At 40.6% G+C, this 20,753-nt stretch overlaps 2 protein-coding genes across 5 annotated transcripts in view; one reads left to right on the forward strand and one right to left on the reverse strand.

The window, feature by feature from the left end:
• Positions 1–7,055: 7,055 nt before the first annotated feature.
• On the reverse strand, positions 7,056–20,232 carry OIP5 (Opa interacting protein 5). Of its 3 annotated transcripts, XM_027568876.1 has the most exons (5): positions 19,844–20,232; positions 19,528–19,594; positions 14,751–14,873; positions 12,031–12,112; positions 7,056–7,636 (listed from the first exon to the last, which is right to left on the reverse strand). In XM_027568876.1, the coding sequence occupies exons 1-5, from the start codon at positions 20,163–20,165 to the stop codon at positions 7,541–7,543; spliced, it is 690 nt and encodes a 229-aa protein (XP_027424677.1). In that variant the 5' UTR covers positions 20,166–20,232; the 3' UTR covers positions 7,056–7,540. The 3 variants fall into 3 exon arrangements, with proteins under 3 accessions (XP_027424677.1, XP_035583754.1, XP_027424678.1); XM_035727861.1 differs by lacking the exon at positions 14,751–14,873; XM_027568877.1 differs by lacking the exons at positions 7,056–7,636; positions 12,031–12,112 and adding an exon at positions 13,590–13,817.
• A 110-nt stretch (positions 20,233–20,342) lies between these two features.
• The window catches only part of NUSAP1 (nucleolar and spindle associated protein 1), a 35,539-nt gene continuing 35,128 nt past the window's right edge, over positions 20,343–20,753 (forward strand). The window contains exon 1 of one of the 2 annotated variants that reach the window (XM_027572695.1): positions 20,343–20,640. In XM_027572695.1, the coding sequence (XP_027428496.1) occupies positions 20,536–20,640 (105 nt within the window). In that variant the 5' untranslated portion in view covers positions 20,343–20,535. The remainder of the gene's footprint in view (positions 20,641–20,753) is intronic. The other variant, XM_027572694.1, reaches the window with a different exon arrangement.

The raw sequence follows: 20,753 nt of genomic DNA on the forward strand, positions 1-20,753 counted from the left end.
TACACACGTATGCTCTTCTATGCTATAGCTGTCAATAAGTGGCCAAGAAAACTCCAAAAGACTGTACATCTTTCAATTCTCTTTCCTTTCCCAGGGTTTTCACATCATTCTCTACCCAAAAGGGCCAGGATTCGCAGTTAAGCCTTTTGTAACTAAGTAGTGGTCCTGATTTTCACCTTTTTGTGTGTGACTTTGTACCTCTATTCTGAAGCAGCATTGTGATGTGGAGCACCTGCTCTGCCTGCATTTCTAAGCAATCACTTTATTAACCCACATTTTCGGTTGAAACTGCATGCATCCTTGTTATTTCCCCTAATTCCTCTGAATCAGGGGGTCTTTTCTGCATGTTTATTTTAAAACTGGGTCTGAATGAAAGTGCAAGCAGTAGTGGCAGGCCCAGAATTCTGATTTTAGAGTACTAATATTCTAATGCATGATTGGAAATGTCCAGTGTTATGTGGTGACTAGTAGATAGAAATTATATATGCATTTATTAATGAAGCAATAGAGACTTAAACCAATAGCCTGAATTTACTTTTTGGATTATTAGTTTTCATTTTCTAATTAAAGATTATCTTAACTTCCATTGAAAATGGGAGCTAGAAGATAAACAGGGGCAACCACAAGACATTCAAACTGTCAGGAATAGAGAGCATGACATTGCTCACCCTCTAACCTCTTGCCTGGTTCCCTTAGTCCCCAAGCATGTTTAAAAACAAAACAAAGGCACAAACTAAGCATGTTGAATAAATAAGCTGCTATGGCTATAATAATCAGAAAGGTGCAGAGTTTCAGAAAGCGTAGGAAAGTAGGGAATTGACAGTGTAGAGTATATAAAATAAAAGTATAGGGTTTGATAAAATTTATGTGGCTTAAGTTAGGATATCTTAAAACTAGTATCTTGGAAGTGAATGCAAGCAATATGCACGTATTTCAAATGTTGCAGGATTTCCAGATAACCAGCCAACTCTTCTGGATGCTACTGGTACCGACCGACCAGCCATAAAGTTTCCCTGCGGCAAAGGAGACAGCTCCATTTTGTGGAAACAGTGCTAAAAATATTGACAAATCTGTGGTTTGGGTTCTTTTTTGTTACTGTATTATATAAATGTTTTGTTTTTAAAATTTTATAGCCAGAGCTTTAGCCATGATATTTTGCTCAGACTGCATAATTTGTTGCCTAAAGCTTCTGATGCCAGGTAAACAGGAGCAGGTTTTCCCACTTTGGGGGGAAAAAAAAACACTTGCCATATATTTCCTTGCTTGGTGAAGAAAATAGATCAGTTTATTGTGGTAGCTTAAAATTTTTGAGAAGATCCCCAACTTTGAAATAAACCCTGTTAAGTGCAAATGATCATGACAAGTAATAATACAAATGGAATTCATAGCTGAGTGGCATAAACAGAAGAGAATTCAGAGTTAGACTAGATGATTCTCACTAGGCCCCTCCCAGGTTTCGTGTTCTATGAAAATTTTTCCTAAGTCACTGTAACCTGTTTGCTGTGGGATTTCACTCCAAATGCCTCTGGGAATGTTTAAGTGTAAGTGGTAACTTAATTCAGAACTGAATTAGACTTAACAGTCATTGCAGTGTTTAGTGTCCACTTAAGTACAGGAAATGAGGTATCATTTCCCATTTGTAAATTTTCTCCTTGCCACTTACTGATAACATCTGCCAACCAATGAAACCAGTAAAGATACAAGGAAGGAGTTTCTCAACTCTGTTCTCATTATTTCACAAAGGCACATAGATAAAAAACCAAGCATCACAGATTTCTCTAGGAACATTTACTCCTTAAACCTCCTTTAAAATCAAAATAGATACCGGAAGATTACTGACAATTTTCAAAAGGTTTTGTCTCCCTTGGTGATAGTATGCCATGCCATCAATTTTCCTCCCAGAGATAAGAACGGTATTCTGGCAGTACATTATCGTCAGTCCTTAAATAACAGTAATAGTCTTGGCACTTACCTTAAACCCACGCATCACAGAGTCATATTATATTAGAGTATCATTAACATATTTTGATTTACTCTCCTATAAGTACAGTTGTTGCTCACTGTTTTTACTCGCTGTTCTGTATTTTCTTCATTGCACCATTAGTATATAATGTTAAAAAGAATTTCATTGAATGTTTATAAAGTATTACAAAAGGCAGCTTTTTAATCTATGCATCCTTGGGATTTCAGAAATTTTATTCTTTGATGTAAAAGGGAACTGCTATATGAGTTGGAAACTCTGCACCTGAGTGTGTGTGTGTGTGTGTATATATATATATATATATTTTTTGGCAATAAAGCAGCATGGGCTGAGAATGCACTGAAACTTCACTGTGTTACTCATTACTTGGAATGGGTAATTTTTTTTAGACTACTTTTTTTAAAGATTTTATTTGTCAAAGAGAGGGAGAGCATAAGCAGGGGAAGAGGAAGGCAGAGGGAGAATCAGGCTCCCCGCTGAGCAGGGAGCCCGATGTGGGACTCGATGCAGGACTCAATTCCAGGACCCTGGGATCATGACCTGAGCCAAAGGCAGACGCTTAACTGAATGAGACACCCAGGTGTCCCGGAACCGTAATTTCTAATAATGCAGTAGATTACTGAGATGGGAGGAGCCAAGCCAGAGACCTGGGCTGAGGTAGGCTCCAGATGTCAGAAAAGACCAAAGATCGGGGTGTTGTTACCAAGTCATAGCAGTTTCTGCTGTAGTCCAAGGGATGTGACAGCTATGTGAACAAAGGCATTCCATTTAAACTTAACGTCATTCACACCTTTAGGGCCAACCTTATGCTAGGTATTAGCAAATGCTTATTAAGATTTTATGAGTGAGAGCACAAGTGGGTGGAGAGGCAGAGGGAGAAACAGACTTTCCGTTGAGCAGGGAGCCTGACGGGCTCGATCCCAGGACCCTGAGGTCATCATGACCTGAGCCAAAGGCAGACACTTAACTGAGCCACCCAGGCACCCCAAATGTTCAGTTTCTGATAAGGAAATAGCTAAGTACAATGTTTAAACTATTGCAGGGAATCCTTCCTATCTGAAAGCATTTTAAATGTTTTTACATTGAATATTTATTAGCTAGCTTAACTAAAGAGGCTTAACACTGTAATTAAGAAGAGAGGGACGCCTGGGTGGCTCAGTCAGGGTTGGTTAAGCGGCTGCCTTTGGCTCAGATCATCATCCCAGGATCCTGGGATTGAGTCCTGCATCGGGCTCTCTGCTAAGCCGGAACCCTGCTTCTCCCTCTGTACTGGCTCTCTCTCTCTCTCTCTCTCTCTCTCTCTCTGACAAATAAGTAAAATCTTAAAAAAAAAGATCCTTCTTGATTCAGGGGAAAGTTTAAGAAAATGGATGTTACAAACTTCCTTGGGATTGGCCATTGTCAAGTGGACAGGAACACAAGCTACGTGGGTTTTTGTGGTATGATTACTAATGTAATAGTTCCTTCCTGTGATTTATGACTAATCATTTAGCACACACTGATATACTCCACTCCCAGGTACTGTGCTAGATGTTAGGGTTACAAAAATAGAGTTTCTGCTGTTAACTCAGGAGCTTAAAAGTTTACAACTCAGAACTTCAGTACGCAGTTTTATTCTTATGACTGGAATTTTGAAAATAGGTTTTTTTCAACATACATACAGTGCTAAATGACACCAAACTGTAGCAAAGTAGACTTAGTATCTGTTAATATCAATCATTGATGTTTGCTAGACTTTACTCTTATAGCACCTAAAGGTATCCTTTAAAAGCGTTTAAAAAGTCAACTATGCGTGAGACTATCAATTAGTGTAACATTTATGGAAGGCATAATATCAAAATTGTAAATGGTCATGCCCTTTGACTTTCCCACTTTCATAATCACTCCTACCAGTACAGATCTGAAAGATAGGTATATGGATCCAGTACAAGGATGGTCGGATTCTGGTGTATTCACATCACTGAGTCATGGAGGTGTTAAATGAGGTAGTTCGTGTATGGGCCAGTATGGAAAGTTGTGACATTTATTGTGTGAAAAGCAGGTTGCAGAATAATGTGTAAGATAAAACTGCCTTTGTTTTATGTCTGTACATGTACATCTACATGCATAAAGATTGTATTTATTGTGCACCTAGTATGTGCTAAGCACTGCTGTAATTACATTAGATGTATCCATTAATTCAATCTTCACTACAGCCCTGTTTGTTTGGGTTTTGTTTTTGTTTGTTTGGTTTTTTTTTAAAGATTTATTTATTTATCTCTACACCCAATGCGGGGCTTGAACCCACAACCCCGAGATCGAGTTCCATGCTCTTCTGACTGAGCCAGCCAGGTACCCCTTGCTTTTTTTTTTTTTTTTTAACAGAACAAGCCTTTTGAATTATTATGCCAAAAAGCTTCATTTTTTAATTTAGCTTTCTGACTCTGTTCTGCCTTGTGCCTTCACCACTTTCACAAATGATTTTCTGCTCCTCAGTAAGGAAAGCACGCTTAATCCTGTTGTGAACACACGGAGCACACCTGGAACCACCCTAGGTCCTGCTGACGTGTTTCCTCGTTTTAGACCACCTCAGTAAGAACTACAGGTTTTCATAGCATGGACTTCTTGAAGTCAGCCTGGGCACACGCCACATGTGGATTTTGGGGCTTTTCCAGTCTTCTTGGTATAAAGGTAAACGATTCTATTAGCAGGGATCTGGGACAGCCTAGTTTTGTTAGAGGCTGTATTGTAGGACAGCCTTCAATGTTATGTCAAACGCTGGGCCATTCTGAATGCCTATGGATGCTGTCGCCAGAAAAGGAAAAACCAACCCTAGTTGTTAATCCCTATTTTACAAGAAGAGTTGAAATAAATTCATGTTCATGGCTAATAAGTATCCAAACCGCCATGTGAATCCAAATAGTTTGGCTCCAAGAGCCTGCTCACTTCCCAGCATGCTATCCTATGCCTCTCAAAGATGGAAAGGGAAGTGTACTTTGCACCCTTTATTTTTGTCTTACATCTATGTCTGATTTTTTTTTTTTTTTTTAGATTAAGCATGTAATTTGTATTTGGGGAAAAAACTTTTTTTTTTTTAAAGATTTTATTTGACAGACAAAGCGAGAGAGGGAACACAAGCAGGGGGAGTGGGAGAGGGAGAAGCAGGCTTCCCACTGAGCAGGGAACCCGATGCGGGACTCAATCCCAGGACCCTGGGATCACGACCTGAGCCGAAGGCAGACGCTTAAATGACTGAGCCACCCAGGCACCCCTAAAAAAAAACTATTTAAAACCAGCCAGCTTAATTTGATGTTAAGTTCAAGCATTTAACTTTCCATTTAATTTTCTGCCAAATCAGCAAATCCAGAGTTTAAGGAAAATAGCTACCTAAGAACATACCCACAGACAATAAAAACCCCAGGATGATTCAATATAGTATTAATTTATTAGGTCCATTCTTTAGGAGTAGAAAGTAAGTTTTTCTGGTACTATTTGTTGCCAGAGGCTTCACCCTTATTTATGCAACTCAAAAGCATAAAGCAAACCAGTTTTTTTTTTAATGTTTTATTCATTCATGAGAGAGAGAGAGGCAGAGGTAGAGGGAGAAGCAGGCTCCCCGCCTAGCAGGGAGCCGATGTGGGACTCGATCCCAGGACCCTGGGATCATGACCTGAGCCGAAGGCAGACGCTTAACCATCTGAGCCACCCAGGCGCCCCACAAACCAGAATTTTGTTTAAAATATTTTTAAAAGGAAATGGCCTTTATGCAGTATAAAGTGGAAAGAATAAGAAAATGGCTGTTAGCTACATCTGAACCAAGTCCACTTTTCTATGCCCCACCACTTGGCTAGATCACGTCTGGATTGTGCTCTTGCCAGCCCCTCAGTGGTCTGCCTGCTGCCCCAATAAACCCATTCTCCACAAGACAACCGTAACGAAGTTCTACAAAAGTGAAACCGAGCCTGCCAGAGGCTACCTCCTCAAATTCTTCAAGGGCTTCCATTGTTCTTGGGATAAAAACATCCTTCAGGAGGCCAGTAAGTCCTTGCACCCTCTGGTTTCTGGCCACTGGTGCACCTCCTACACGTCCTTTTTTTTTTTTTTTTTTTGGTTTATAAAAATTTATTGAAATTGGAAATTTGATCTTCTATCACATCACATAAGCATCCATTCAGGTGCCTTTCAACTGGTAAGCTGCTCTCATAACTGGATTGCTGCTCTCATAAACACCCTCTAAATCTTCAGGTTGGCAAGTCTGCCTTAGCTTAAAACTCCTTATTCCAGGCTTTGTAAGGTGCCCCAAACTCTTCACACCTTTATATGAAAATGTCTTCAAACTCAGTACCCCAAGCAAGCCATCCATGATAGTGGCCTATAAGCCCAAATACGGTCAGTCCAGACATGTGTTAAGACTCAAGTCCACCCCTTCAACTTCCAGCTACTCCTGTTTAGTGCCTCTTTGCCCATGGCGAGGGTGTGAAACTTAGGACCTTGGCAGCCACTTCCACCCCTTTGGCACAGAACTGTCCATCAGAAGCCATCAAAAGCCACACTGCATTCGTGCCCAGCACAATTCACACGGAACGCCGACCCCTAGCCTCGAAAGACCTCCTACACGTCTTCTAAGGGCCTCTGCACAGGTTTCCCACTCCATTCCCTAAATAACCCCTACACTTTCAGACCAAGGCTGAAATGTCACTTCCTCAGAGCGGCCATTCCTGACCCCCAGACCAGGTCCATTACCTGCTGTATGTGCTGGTAGCTCTATGTCCCTTTTCTTCAAGATGGAGTAGTAATTTCACATGTATTCATCTGGTTATTTGAATGTCCCCCTCTAATGAGATATAAACTCTGTGCAGGTAGAGAGTGGCTTTTTGCTTTCTGCTTACCTTTTATCCTCAGAAGTTAGTATACTTCTATTAAATGAATAATATGATAAGGTACTGAGCCTATGTGGTACATAAAGCAAAACATGAAAAAACAGCATTTTGGTGAATGATGTTTATCATTCCTCTCATTATTACCCGGTTACCTCTCATTATTATTCCTCTCATTATTACCCAGTTTAGAAATGAAAAGAGAAAGACAAATTGTATATTATCCAATTAATTTATTGAGTATCACCTACAGAATATATATATATACCGATATTTTATGTAAGAAAAGAAAAAAAATGGATTCTCGGTCTTCACCATAACTGCTCCATGTAGAAATAACAGTAGTCAACATTAAATACAACTCTATTTTCATAACAACTGTGCATCTTTATATCAGACCACTCATAGGACATGGCCTCCTAATCAACCTAAATTTGCAGTAAAATATGTTTTCAGAAATAATTGATAAGCTAAAATAAGTTAAGGCAAATAGCTATAAAACCTGGACAGAAGCTTCCTTAGTTTCTCATCTTCTAGAAACAGCTTCACAACTCATTTGGAAAATCAGCCTAGAGGTAAGCATAATAAACCACAGTTCCCATCCCTTCTTGAAGCCGATCTTTCTCAAGAATTGATCAAATAGCACCTGTTGATAGAAGACAGCAATAAGGCCTGAACCTGATACTTAGGCTTTAATTCTGGATCAGTTTTCTGGCTTGGGCTGGTTGGGAGTTACTTCCTTCAGAATCTTCATCAGTGAATGTAAGTGAGTATGTGCTAACATTATCTTCTCTTTCAGCTGGGAAGAAAAATGAATAGGTATCAGGGTATTTTTTTTTAATTTTATTATTTATTCATTTGACAGAGAGTAAGCACAAGGAAGCAGAGCTGCAGGCAGAAGGGGAGGGAGTAGCAGGCTCCCTGCTGAGCAGAGGACCCTGGGTTCATGACCTGAGCCACTCAGGTGCCCTGATACCAGGGCATCTTAAGCTTAACACTCAATTTGATGATTCTAGAAGCCACTTCAAATTTAAACTAGTGATTGAGAGATGACAATGTCTCAACACACTAAATATGCTTGTTCTATTTCTGAAAGAACTTCATGCAACAAGCCCAGAGCACAGTAAGATCTTCAAAGTTTCATATGAAAAAAGACCAGCCACTGCTGAGCATCACTGCTTCTCTGTCTCCTTCCTTCCTACCCCTTCTCACCAGGTTTAAACGCCAAGTATTGGGAAGGAAGACAGAATACGGTGGGGTAAGAAAGTTTGTGGAGAGCAGCATCAACGAGTCTTCCCCTCCTTTTCTAGTGGCAAGAATCTTTTTTCCCCTCTTTGTTCACAGTAACAAATGCCTTTTTTCAATATTCTGCTAATGGCCTTCAAAAGTAGCCCTGGTTGTTGGGTTAAGAACCTGTGTTTGTGATAATTAGGTAATTTTCAATAGTTCTTTCACCTAAGAATAGCTAAATCAAGAACCAAACTTAATGGTATTATTAGCATACAACATGTGCTTAGTAAATAGTTATTATCATTGAATACAGAATTATGGATAACAATCTTCTGTTGAAGTCCGATTAACAAAAATATTATTTCTGACATAATTTGCACCATACACAATCTTTTTTTTATCATCCAAGATAGAAGAATAATAAAATTCATCAGGAAATGCTTAAATTAAATAGGTAACTCTAGAGCCTCTTAATCTTCTTGGAGTACCCCTGGATGTGGCGATTCATTTCTGTGTTGCCTTCAAGATTTTGTTCCCTCATTTTTACTATGATGTGTTGGGGTAGGTATCTCTTCTGTGTTCATCCTACGTGGGCTTGTTGAGGTTTTGGATATGTAAACTAATGTTTTTCATCAAATTTGGGAATTTTTCTACTATTTTTTCTTTGAATATCTTTTCTACTTCTCTACTTCTTTGGTATGTATTCCTTTTACCAAAGAATATTTAGGTATGCTGGATGGTGCCCAAGAAATGTCTTAAGCTCAGTTCACTTTCCTTCATTCTTTTTTCTTCAGATTCCATAACCTCATCAATCTGTCTCCAGTTTGCTGATTCTTTCTTTGGGCAGCTAAAATCTGTTGTTGAGCCCCTCTAGTGAATTTGTCATTTTAGGATTTCCAAGTGATTCTTTTTTATAATTTCTAACTCTAAGGATATCCTCTGTTTGATGAGATATTGTCATACCTTCCTTGACTTCTTTAAGCAGTTTCCTTTAGTTTTTTGGACCTATTTATAATAGCTGCTTTGAAGGCTTTGTCTGCTAAGTCCAACATCTGGACCCTTTCACAGGCAGTTATAGATGCCTGCTTTTTATCCCATGTACGGGTCATACTTTCCTCTTGGAGTGTTTTCTAATTTTTTTGTTGCAAACTAGACATTTATTTGTAAAAAAAAAATTTTTTTTTTTTTACGATTTTAAGTAACCAACATGGGGCTCAAGCCCACAAGCCCAAGACCAAGAGTCACACATCCACCAACGGAGCCAGCCAGGCACCCCACAAATTGGACATTTTAAATAATATAGCAACTCTGGATACTAAACATCCACTCCTCAGCTTATTGCTATCCACTTATCTGTTTTAGTGAGCTGGTGAGACTATTTCACTGATACCTCTTTTCCCCACCATATGAGAGTCCGCTGTCAGTCCTCAGAGAACCCAGCCTTGAGTGTGTGCAGTCACCTGGAAGGACAGTGATTTCAGCCGGTTCTCTTTCAGCGTTTCCCTGATCTTTGTGTCAAGTGTCAAGCTGTTCAAGCTGTTCGCCTTCACTAATTGCTGGGCTGATTGCTCTACAGGTTTTGACAATGCCCTGGGACATAAATTGCTCAACAGTCTAATCCAATTAAATTCAGGACCCCTCCCCCTACTTGTAGGGGTCATCTTGCTGGTAGCCAGTCTCTTTGTTGTTGTTCTGATGCCAGGATGGCTCTTCTTAGCTGTCTGTTCTCTGATTCTGTCTGGTAACCTTCAAATGAATCTATGGCTTAGCTTGTTGCTCTCATGGAACTACCAGCTTCCTCTTAATTGCTTACCTCAAAATCTCCACTGTTTTGGGCAGCAGTTCCCTTGTGTGGCAGGGGGAGGGGGCAGTTTTTACAATCTGCCTCTTAGTCTGGCTCCTCCCAACCTAGGGGCCAGTGTCTCTCGGAATGACACCCTCGCTTTACAAGCAGAGTGCTGGGTATAGGTGCCAGCTTCTGTTCTTGGCTTACCTCCACCATGTGAGACCTCTAGCCTACATGCAAGCGGGGGCAAGGGTGAATGGGCTCCTAGTCCTTAGCTTGCTGTGCCAGTGGTAGAACTGGCACCTACAAGTGGACGTTTTTGACTGGAATAGAGCTTCTGATGAGAAATCCTGATAGCCTGCCCCTCCTGTGAAGATATCACAGCCCTCAACTGGGAGCTAGGGCAAAAAACGATCCCTGTGTTCTTGGCTACAGCTGCCCAGAGCCTCCCTTCCTCTGTGGTAGAGGCATGAGACAGAGGGAGCAGACTCAAATGCCACCAGGCTTCACTGTTCTTATAGAAGTTTTGCAGGTTTTCTTAAATAAATGTCTCCTCATTTGCTTTATGCCTTGAGAAAAATTTCTTACCGACTTAAAATGGTTGTTTCCTTTGTAATTTTACTCAGTTATAGCAGTTTTGCTGGGGTGGGAGGGGGGGCGGTTGGTCCATGGAGTTCCTCAGGCTGCCATTCTAGAAGTTATCTCCGATACCAATGAATAGTTACTGACCCCTCTCATCAACTTGGTTGCTTAGAGCGAAGGTTGGCTCCCTGTGACTGCAGTATACCCTGCTGCCCATTTATGTAAATTAAGTTTTACTGCAACACAGCCACACCCATTTGTTTATATATTTGTCCAAGGCTGCTTCTGTGCTACAATGGCAGAGTTGAGTGCTTGAGAACGAATGGTCACAAAGCTTAAAATATTTGTCATCTGGTCCTTTGTAGAAAAAGTTTTGCCAACACCTGGCTTGGAACATGGCTATGCAAAACAACATCCCCCAAAATCACTCTTCCCCTGTCCTAAAAGATAAACTTTGGAAAATAAATGCCATTGGTTATAAAATGTATAACGAGCAAGGAATAAACTATTAACAATACTAAAAACAAAATGAACAATAAATTCTAAGGTTGTTCTTCTGTGGGTAGTGAAGTTTTAGCCAAATTTCCACTCAGAAAGAGTCAGTAAGCTACCAAAACAAAGTTGCTTTCTTCAACTTCAAAACTATCAACCACTAGGAAAATCCATTTGATAAGAATTCCTAAATGATCATTCCACCACTTTCCTGAGACATCTAAACATGAAGTGCTTACAGAAAGGACAGATCTGGGGCACCTGGCTGGCTCGTTTGGAGGAGCCTATGACTCTTGATTCAGAGTTGTAGGTTCAAGCCCCACGTTGGGTGTAGAGATTATTTAAAAATAAAATCTTTAAAAAAGAGAGAAAAAAAGAAAGGATGGACAGATCTAAGAAAGATGATGGTGTCCATTCCCAGCACAAAGGGGATAGTAGAGGAAATCCAGGAGCTAAACAGTTTTCTTCCTCCTCTTGAAGTGGACCTTACAATATCTGGCTTTGTGTCACAAATTCAATAAGGAATGCTAAACCAGGAATACAGGATTATGGGAGTATTACACCATTTTATCACCACCAAATTCATTGGAATAAACTGCCAGGAGTTGTCTATACAGGCATACTTCATTTTATTGTGCTTTGCTCCATTGCACTTCAGAGATACTGTATTTTCTACAAAGTGAAGGTTTGTGGCAACCCTGGGTGAGAAAGTCTGTTGGCATCATTTTTCCAACAGCATTTGCTCACTCCATGACTCTGTCTCATTTTGGTAACTCTCAGAATATTTCAAACTTTTCATTATTATTATATTTATTAGGGTGATCTGTGATCAACAGTTACAACTCCCTGAAAGTTCAGATGATGGTTAGCATTTTTTAATTAAGTTATGTACATTGTTTTTTTTAGACATAATGCTATAACACACTTAGTAGACTACAGTATAGCATAAACATAACTTTTATATGCACTGGGAAACCAAAATAATAATTTGACTTGCTTTTTATTATGGTATTTGTTTTACTGTGGTGGTCTGGAACTGAACCCACAACATCTCTGAGGTATGCCTGTATTACAGGAAACATACAACCATCATGAAATTTTACCTCTGCAACTTTTTCTGGTAGAGACAAGTTGTGAATATCCATCTCAGAGGCATTTACTATGGCTTTTGTTTTTAACAGATAGCTGGATAGAAAATATACAGAGAAAATATTAGTATCATCCTACAGATAAGATTATCAATGAACGAAACTTGACCTCTAAAGCAATGTCAGGCAAAGACAGCCTCCTTACAGATTTTCATTTCAACATTCATATTGTATTTTGTAGGAAAAACACATTCTCAATTAAGAAATCACCAGAGACTCTGTGTCTCATCTCACCCCTTACCAGCCAGGAAGACAGGAGACAAAATTATCCCATGACAAATTAAAACACATAAACCAGGTTGTACAAATAACTAAATCACAAAGCAGTTAGAAGAAAAGTTATCATATGGTGACAAACGTGGTTGGTTGCCTACCAAGTAGTCATTCCTAACTTCTTTCTTGTTAACAGAACCCATATTTTGCTTTGTTTTGTTTTAAAAGATTTTATTCATGAGAGACAGAAAGAGAGGCAGAGGGAGAAGCAGGCTCCCCGCTGAGCAGGGAGCCCTACGTGGGGCTCAATCCCAGGACCCTGGGATCATGACCTGAGCCAAAGGCAGACGCTTAACTGACTGAGCCACCCAGGCGCCCAAGAATCCAGATTTTGTTTAGGACAGGAGTATGCTCAATCCTAGATGAATCAGAACTGTGCTAAGCCAAGTGTGGCAATCTTATTCCCTCCTCTCACATATTTGCTTTCCCACCTTAAGGCAATCATGTGACATAGTTCTGGCCAATAATAAGGACGCTTTTGATGATAAAATGAGACCATTCCCTGTGTTCCCACTTCCCATATCCTTCTCCTTCTGGTTGGGGATGCTACTGTCTATATATGTAATGCTTATAATTGCAGTAGCATCCAAGAGGAAAAGGCCAAGAGAAACAGAGATGCTGATCCAGAGCCCTATTGTGGCTGAACCACTGGAGGACTCCTGGAGCAGCCAATTACCCCACTCCTTACTTGTTAAAGTCACTGTCAGGTTTTCTTTTACTCACAACCAAATTCATTCTGATACACACATAGATTATTATCTTCCCAGACTCATGCTACCTATACTTGCCTAATTTCTACTTAATCAAAAAGAATATACTGACCTTTGAGTTCCAACTCCTCATTTTAAAGATTAAGAAATTACTTAAAATCCTATTATACTTTAAAAATTTATATCAAAAAATTTTTTTACAAAAAACTTAACTTCCCTAAGCAAAAATTCAATTACAGCTCAGCTGGAACAACTACTTTTAACTGTTTTTAAAGAAGATTTGAGGTTACTAATAGCACACATTTACAAACACTTTTCCCCCCTCTTTAAACTTAATTCTAGATAGAAATTATTTAAGAAGCAGGGCACCTGGATGGCTCAGTTAAGCGTCCTTCTTCAGCTCATGATCCCAGGGTCCTGGGACCAAGCCCCAAATTGGGCTCCCTGCTCAGCGGCGAGCCTGCTTCTCCCTCTCCCTGCTGCTCTGCCTACTTGTGTTCTCTCTATCAAATAAATAAAATCTTAAAAAAATATATTTAGGAAGAAATTAGAAATTGAAAGTAAATTATAAATCCATCTCAAGTATGTATTTCCTGTTGAAAATCTGCAGTGAAGAAAGAAAAAAAGAAAATTTGCAGTGAAGAACAAATAGTATACCTAATGCATTTTGAATTACCTCATGAATGAAGGACGAGCTTTACTTATGAGTTTTATTATTTTGTCATATATAGCTCAGCTAGAAACACCGATCTAAGCACACTGAATGAGAAAAAGGAAACTTTGTTTAATGAAACAAAAATAAGCTTTGGAGTTAAGACAGATTAAAATAGCTCCTCCATCCTCTGTGAGTCCCAGTTTTCTTCTATTAAGAACTCAGTGAGATAAGCATAACGCCTGGCACAAACTAGGTCATCAATGGCTGTTTTTGTTTTTTTGTTTTTAATGGTCAAGACTATGATAGATGTTTCAGTTTGTTATAATAAACAAAAAAAGCTTAAGTGACAGTAGTATTAGGAAGATAAATATTCAAAGTACTACATAAGAAGGAACAACAAGTATGGTACTTTGATTCTATGAGGCCACATGGTCATTATTTTTTACTTTTCTTTGGGTATCTATCTGCTTCATTCTTTTTTGCAGACAAGATTTCACCATATCTACATGCATAACAGAAAATACCTACCTTAAACCTAGATCTTTTATTTCCCAACTTCAGCACCAGTACCATTTACAAATGACTAGTGTCTCTGGGTCCTTATTTTAAATTCCTAGACTAGGAATTTGGCTTAGCTTAGGTCAGGTATTCATTCTTGATCCTATCACCTGGGAGCGGTATCACATATGATAAAAAAAACACGGCCACAAGGTCTCACTCTAAAGGGAAAGAAAACGGGCTGGGCATAAACCCAGTAAGTGTCTATTACAACATTATTTTGCAAAAAGCTTACCTTCCCGAAGTTTCTGTAAAAAAGAATATCCTCTCATCTATTCCATGGTAAGCTTATTAAGACATGGTATGATTATAAGACTTCTAAAATGAGCATAATGTTATGAAATTATATTTTGGTCCCACTGCCCATCTTTTTGTGTAAGAGACAGTGCCTTGCTGTAGCATTTTCTTTGGTACAAACGTTCTGCCTTTTCTGGAAGCTCTTTTAAAATGTATTTGATAAATATCTTAAGTCTACTCACCACACCATTTTGTCACTGGAAAGGCAAAAGTGACCTCTCAAGGCAGCCAGGGCAGCATGGGTAGAATACAAATGGAAACCGATGGGAATCCCACAGGAAGTACAGAATAAAAGGTTGTAAGTGCTGGCATGAAAAAGAGAATATGGGTAAGAAAATCAGAGAAGAAATATAAAATAACCAGTCTCTGGAACCAGTTCTCCTAAAAACTGCTATAATAGGACTGAGACTGAAGAAATGACATATTCAAGAAAGATTAACTCAGCTTTTAATATAATTACATCCTAGATTATTATGGATGTACCACTGTCACTTATAGAATAATTTACATTTGAAAAGCAGAAAAATCATACTAAAATCAGATTAACATTTTAACATATAAAACTACACATGACCTGGGGCAAATGGGTGGCTCAGTCGTTAAGCATCTGCCTTCAGCTCAGGTCATGGTCCCAGGGTCCCGGGATCGAGTCCCACATCGGGCTCCCTGCTCAGCGGGAAGCCTGCTTCTCCCTCTCCCACTCCCCCTGCTTGTGTTCCCTCTCCCGCTGTCTCTCCCTCTGTGTCAAATAAATAAATAAAATCTTTAAAAAAAAAAAAAAAACCTACACATGACCATATAAATTAGCTACCATTAAACCAATTTCTAGCTTAAGAAAAATAATCAACTTGATTGGGATTTACCAAGCAATTTATTAATAGAACTTAAATCAGGATTTTTCTTTTGCAAATATAATAAAAAATTAACTTAAAAAAATACCCAGACAAAATGCCAAAAGAGGAAAAAGAAAAGAAATCCTATTACCCTAGCAAGCCATCTATTTTTTCTTTTATCCTCTGAAAGATTACTGGATGAGGAAACAGGTAATGATTCTAGTTATACCACTTGGGTAAGTCACTCACCATATCTGCTGATACATAAGACATCCAAATGCTACAAAGAAATGTTTTCTGTTTTTTTAAGATTTTATTTATTTATCAGAGAGAGAGAGAAAGAGAGCACAAACAGGGGGAGAGGCAGGCAAAGGCAGAGGGAGAAGCAGGCTCCCTGCTGAGCAGGAAGCCCAGGACTCTGAGATCATGACCTGAGCCAAAGGCATCTGCTTAACTGACTGGGCCACCCAGGCATCCCAAATACTACAAAGAAAACAAATTTTTTTTTAAGATTTTATTTATTTGACAGAGAGAGACACAGTGAGAGAGGGAACACAAGCAGGGGGAGTGGGAGAGGGAGAAGCAGGCTTCCCGCCGAGCAGGGAGCCCGATGTGGGGCTCGATCCCAGGACCCTGGAATCATGACCTGAGCCAAAGGCAGACGCTTAACGACCAAGCCACCCAGGCGCCCCCATAAAGAAATGTTTTAAGAAAAAAATTATGTTTCATCAGGTATATACTGAAAACTATTTACTTATTTAAGAACTCTCTACACGCACCATGGGGCTCAAACTGATGACCCCGAGATCGAGAGTTGTATGCTCTTCCAACTGTGCCAGACAGGCACCTCCTGAAAACAGTTTTAAAGTGGTTTGGTAAGGGAAAAAAGTATTTGTTTAAATATACTATACAGTAACACTGCATCAATAGAGTATAAAAATCATATGACTACAGAGAAAAAGATTCATGTCAGTGTATACTAAAAAAGACCAAGCAATACAGTATCCCAATTCATTGGTAAATTAAGTCCCACACCACACATGTAGTACTGTATTTTTGTGAATACAGTAACCAAAAAGCAAGCCATAAAATAAACTGCATTAATTTGAATTAATTCCTATGTAGGAATTAATGGTATCAGACAAAGCACAGTACCTATAGAAAAATGTCTGATAGATACTAATTTATGGCACAGGGCAAAAATGTGCTTATGTGTGCAATATAAAATATTTCACTGAATATTAGTCCGCTAATGGCTCAAGTCCTTCAAAAATGAAGGTTTGCATTACCACACCAGGAAAAGAACTCTGACCAGCTCAGTGCTTGCTGAAGGCAAAAGGGGATACAGATGGGTAGTGGAAGAAGGTAGTTACAAATACAGCTATGACCAAGTGACCAGTTACAGAAATGAGGACTGTAATTGTACATGAGTACAATGTACAACAAAGTACATTTCCTCTGTACTTTGTTATGAGTAAGTTTGTGTGTCTGAGTGTTTATCTCTGTTCTTCTCTTATTCCATTATACAAGATCATACTTTATATCATACTACTATATCAAACTATATCATTCTATTTAAGTATTACTAGTTTTATATCACAGTATTTAAATTACAAGAGATCAAAGAGAAATGCAAACGTCATTTAAGGACTTTAACTTCCTTTTCCAGAGAAGGGGTTAGTGTGTTTTCAACTGTATGCATGATAGTTGTAACATGTTAGAGGGGCGTCTGGGTGGCTCAGTCGTTGGGTGTCTGCCTTCAGCTCAGGTCATGATCCCAGGGTCCTGGGATAGAGCCCCACATCCGGCTCCCTGCTCGGCGGGAAGCCTGCTTCTCCCTCTCCCACTCCCCCTGCTTGTGTTCCCTCTCTCGCTGTGTCTCTCTCTGTCAAATAAATAAAATTAAAAAAAAAAAAAAGTTAGAATTATGACTTTGTTATTGTCTTTATTTGGAGATTAAGTATGGTTTTAAGAGATGCATGTGGGTGCCAAGTTAACAAGTGATGGTTAAATTTTATGGTCCACTTGACTAGGCCACATGGCACCCAGTTATCAGGTCAAACATTATTCTGAATGTGTTTGTGAGAGAGTTTTTGAATGAGATTAACACTTGAATCAGTAGACTGAGTAAAGCAGATCGTCCTCCCCATTTGGGTACCCGCATCTAATCAGCTGAAGGTCTTAACAGAATAAAAAGGCTGACCCTGTCAGGAATAAAGGGAAACTCCTCTTGCCTGACTGCTTTAAGCTGAGACATTGTTGTTTACCCCCTGCCTTTGAACTTGAACTGAAATGTAGGCTCTTCTTTGGTCTACAGCCTTCTGGCTTTTGGATTGGATCTTACACTTTGGCTCTCCTGGTTCTAGGCTTGTGGCCTTTGACTAGATCTAAACCACTGGCTCTGCTGTGTCTCCAGCTTGCCAACTACAGCTCTTGGGACTTCTCACCCTCTATAATCACATGAACCATTTCCTGATAAATCTCTTCCTGCCAAGTCCCATGGCTCCCCTAATTCTAAAAGTACACAAATACTTGGGAATTTCCCTCCAGTGTTTTAGAAACCATCTAGATCAGTACTGTCCAGTTGAGATGTAATGTGAGCTATATAAGTAATTTAAAGTTTTCTGTCATGTTAAAAATAAATTCAAGGGGCGCCTGGGTGGCTCAGTCGTTAAGTGTCTGCCTTCGGCTCAGGTCATGATCCCAGGGTCCTGGGTTTGAGCCCCATGTTGTCCAGCTCCCTGCTCCGCGGGAAGCCTGCTTCTCCCTCCCCCACTCCCCGTTTGTGTTCCCTCTCTCATTGTGTGTCTCTCTCTCAAAAATAAATAAATAAAATCTTTAAAAAAAAATATCAGGGGCACCTGGGTGGCTCAGTCGTTAAGCGTCTGCCTTTGGCTCAGGTCGTGATCCCAGGGTCCTGGGACCAAGCGCCACATCGGACCTTCCTGCTCAGCGGGAAGCCTGCTTCTCCCTCTACCAGTCCCCCTTGTGTTCCCTCTCTTTTTATGTCTCTCTGTCAAATAAATAAATAAAATCTTAAAAAAAAAATAAAAAATAACTTCAAAATGAACAGGCGAAATTAGTTTTAATATATTTTACACTACCCAATATATCAAAAATATCATTCAGCATGTAATCAATATTTTTAAACTATTAATTTTTTGTATCAAGTCTCCAAAATCCAGTGTGTATTTTGCACTCACAGTATTTCTCAATTCAGGATGGCCACATTTTAAGTGCTCAACAGCTACATGTGGCTAATGGTTACAGTATTGGACAGCATGTGTCTAGATGTCTTATCCTATTCTAAGAAATATATTTGTAGAGCTTAGGCTTCTGGGCCCAAATAACCCAATTCCAAGCAAATCACTACTCTCTTCTTCCCTGTTCCCTTCGGGTGGAAAGCGGACACTCTGGTAAGGATAGCTAGGGTCTTTCAGTTGGGAAAGAGGAACTGCAAAACTCTTTCTGGTTCCTGAGTAAAGCAACTAAGAATTCCTATACCTTATTTAACCCTAAAACTGTGGTCAGAATGAATTGTTTTGATGTAAAAGCCAACGCTCAAAATTAAGGAGACCTGTAAAATCATTGAGCACTTCGTTGTCACTTGTAGATCACAGCACAGAAAGATGCAGTTTACCCCCAGTATTCAAGTCCTTAACATTGAACTTGTGTTCTTCCCCAGGTTCCCTAGGTTACAGAAGAAATAGTCCTACCATGGCTTATTACAAACTCCAAGTAAAATGCAAATTTAAAAGTCCTAGTTATCTCAAAGGATTGTAGTTTATAAGGATTCTCACTATACACCAAAAGGTACCCTTCTGTCTTTTCCCATACCAGACATAACCGTCTTAGCCTCACTTCGCTTGCACAAGCCACTAGAGATGTGGCCCTCAGAAAGATCTTAAAATCTACACACAAATACACCTTTCCGTTTCATTAATACATCAAGTTCCTACAAGTCTCAAACAGGTAAAAGAAACATCCTTCAAATACACTGTAAGGACTGAATAAACTTCTAGCGCAGGTAAGAACAAACCATTTTCACCTTGTGCATGTCGGTTCTACGCTCCTCAGTCTTACTAAGTGAGGGACTAGAAACCAGTCGAGAACTCCCAGTACATACCTGCCTTTGAGCGAACCATCAATGCCAACTAGGAAGGGAGCTTCCAAAACCACGTTATTTGTGACTCCTAGGAAGACAAACACGGGTCAGGAGTAGTAGCTGTGAAGCTTTGGAAGGGAAAACCTACCCGCTACAGATAGACTACATCATAGCCACAAAAATCATGAAAAGTTGCCCCCACCCCTGGCAAAGGGGTTAATTTCCTTCTAAATCTTCACCCGGTCTTTTTCACCACCCGCTCTCGACCATCCCCTGAGAAAGCAGGAGCCCCCTCTCTGGCCCTCCTCCGCCTTCCTCAGACTCCGCCCCCACTCACTGGAGAAGACCAAGGCTCCGAGGGACCGCGACAGGTCCCAGGCGAGGTGCACAGAGTCAGCGAGCACGGCGTAGCACTGTGCGCATTGGAACACGGCGCACCTCTCCGGCTGCAGCCACGACGGCAACCGCGGGCTAGATGGCAGCTCCTCCGTCCCCAGGCCTGCGGGGCCAAGCGGCGAGGACCCGTTCACTACCTGCGTGTCCCACTCCATAGAAGTCGTACAAGAGTGTTTGTCAATTGTCTTCTTAGCGCCATCACAAAAATCATCCCGTGGAAGCTTTGCATATCGCGAACGATGCCGCCGCGGCCGAGCCGCCATCTTCCTGCAGCCCGCGCCTCCGTTTCGAACACGCACCTGGCCCCGCCCAAGCACGGTTCCTGCATCCTCATTGGACATCGTGAGCGGGGAGGGGCGGCTCTGCCCCACCACTCGGCCTGGACACGCCCTTCGGCGCCAAAGTGGTGTTGAGGGGTGAGGGGAAAACAAGCGTCTGAGGGGTGGAGAATTTTGGTTTCTATTGGCCAACGCCAGGAAACCCCGCCTTCAGGGCATTTTTAACCAATAGAAGTGGAGCATTTTCAATTTAAACTGTCTATAAAATTCGGTTTAACCAACGCTTACAGTGGCGCCAGAGTTTTCGAACTTCGCTGCCGACCCTGGAGTACGCGTCCTCTGCGTGGTCGCCTGGATGCAGCTTGCCATGGCCGTACCCTCCCTTGAGGAGCTGGACTCCTTCAAGTACAGCGACCTGCAGAACTTAGCCAAGAATCTGGGCCTCCGAGCTAACCTGAGGGTACGGAGCCGGTAGCGGGCAGGGCAGGGTGAGCGGCCTGCGGTAGACTTGGTGGGAAGGGACCGAACGGGAATCCCGGCGACTGAGCCACCTGTCCCTCCAACTATGCAAAA

The sequence above is a fragment of the Zalophus californianus genome, chromosome 6 (assembly GCF_009762305.2).
Source record: "Zalophus californianus isolate mZalCal1 chromosome 6, mZalCal1.pri.v2, whole genome shotgun sequence".
NCBI lineage: Eukaryota > Metazoa > Chordata > Mammalia > Carnivora > Otariidae > Zalophus > Zalophus californianus.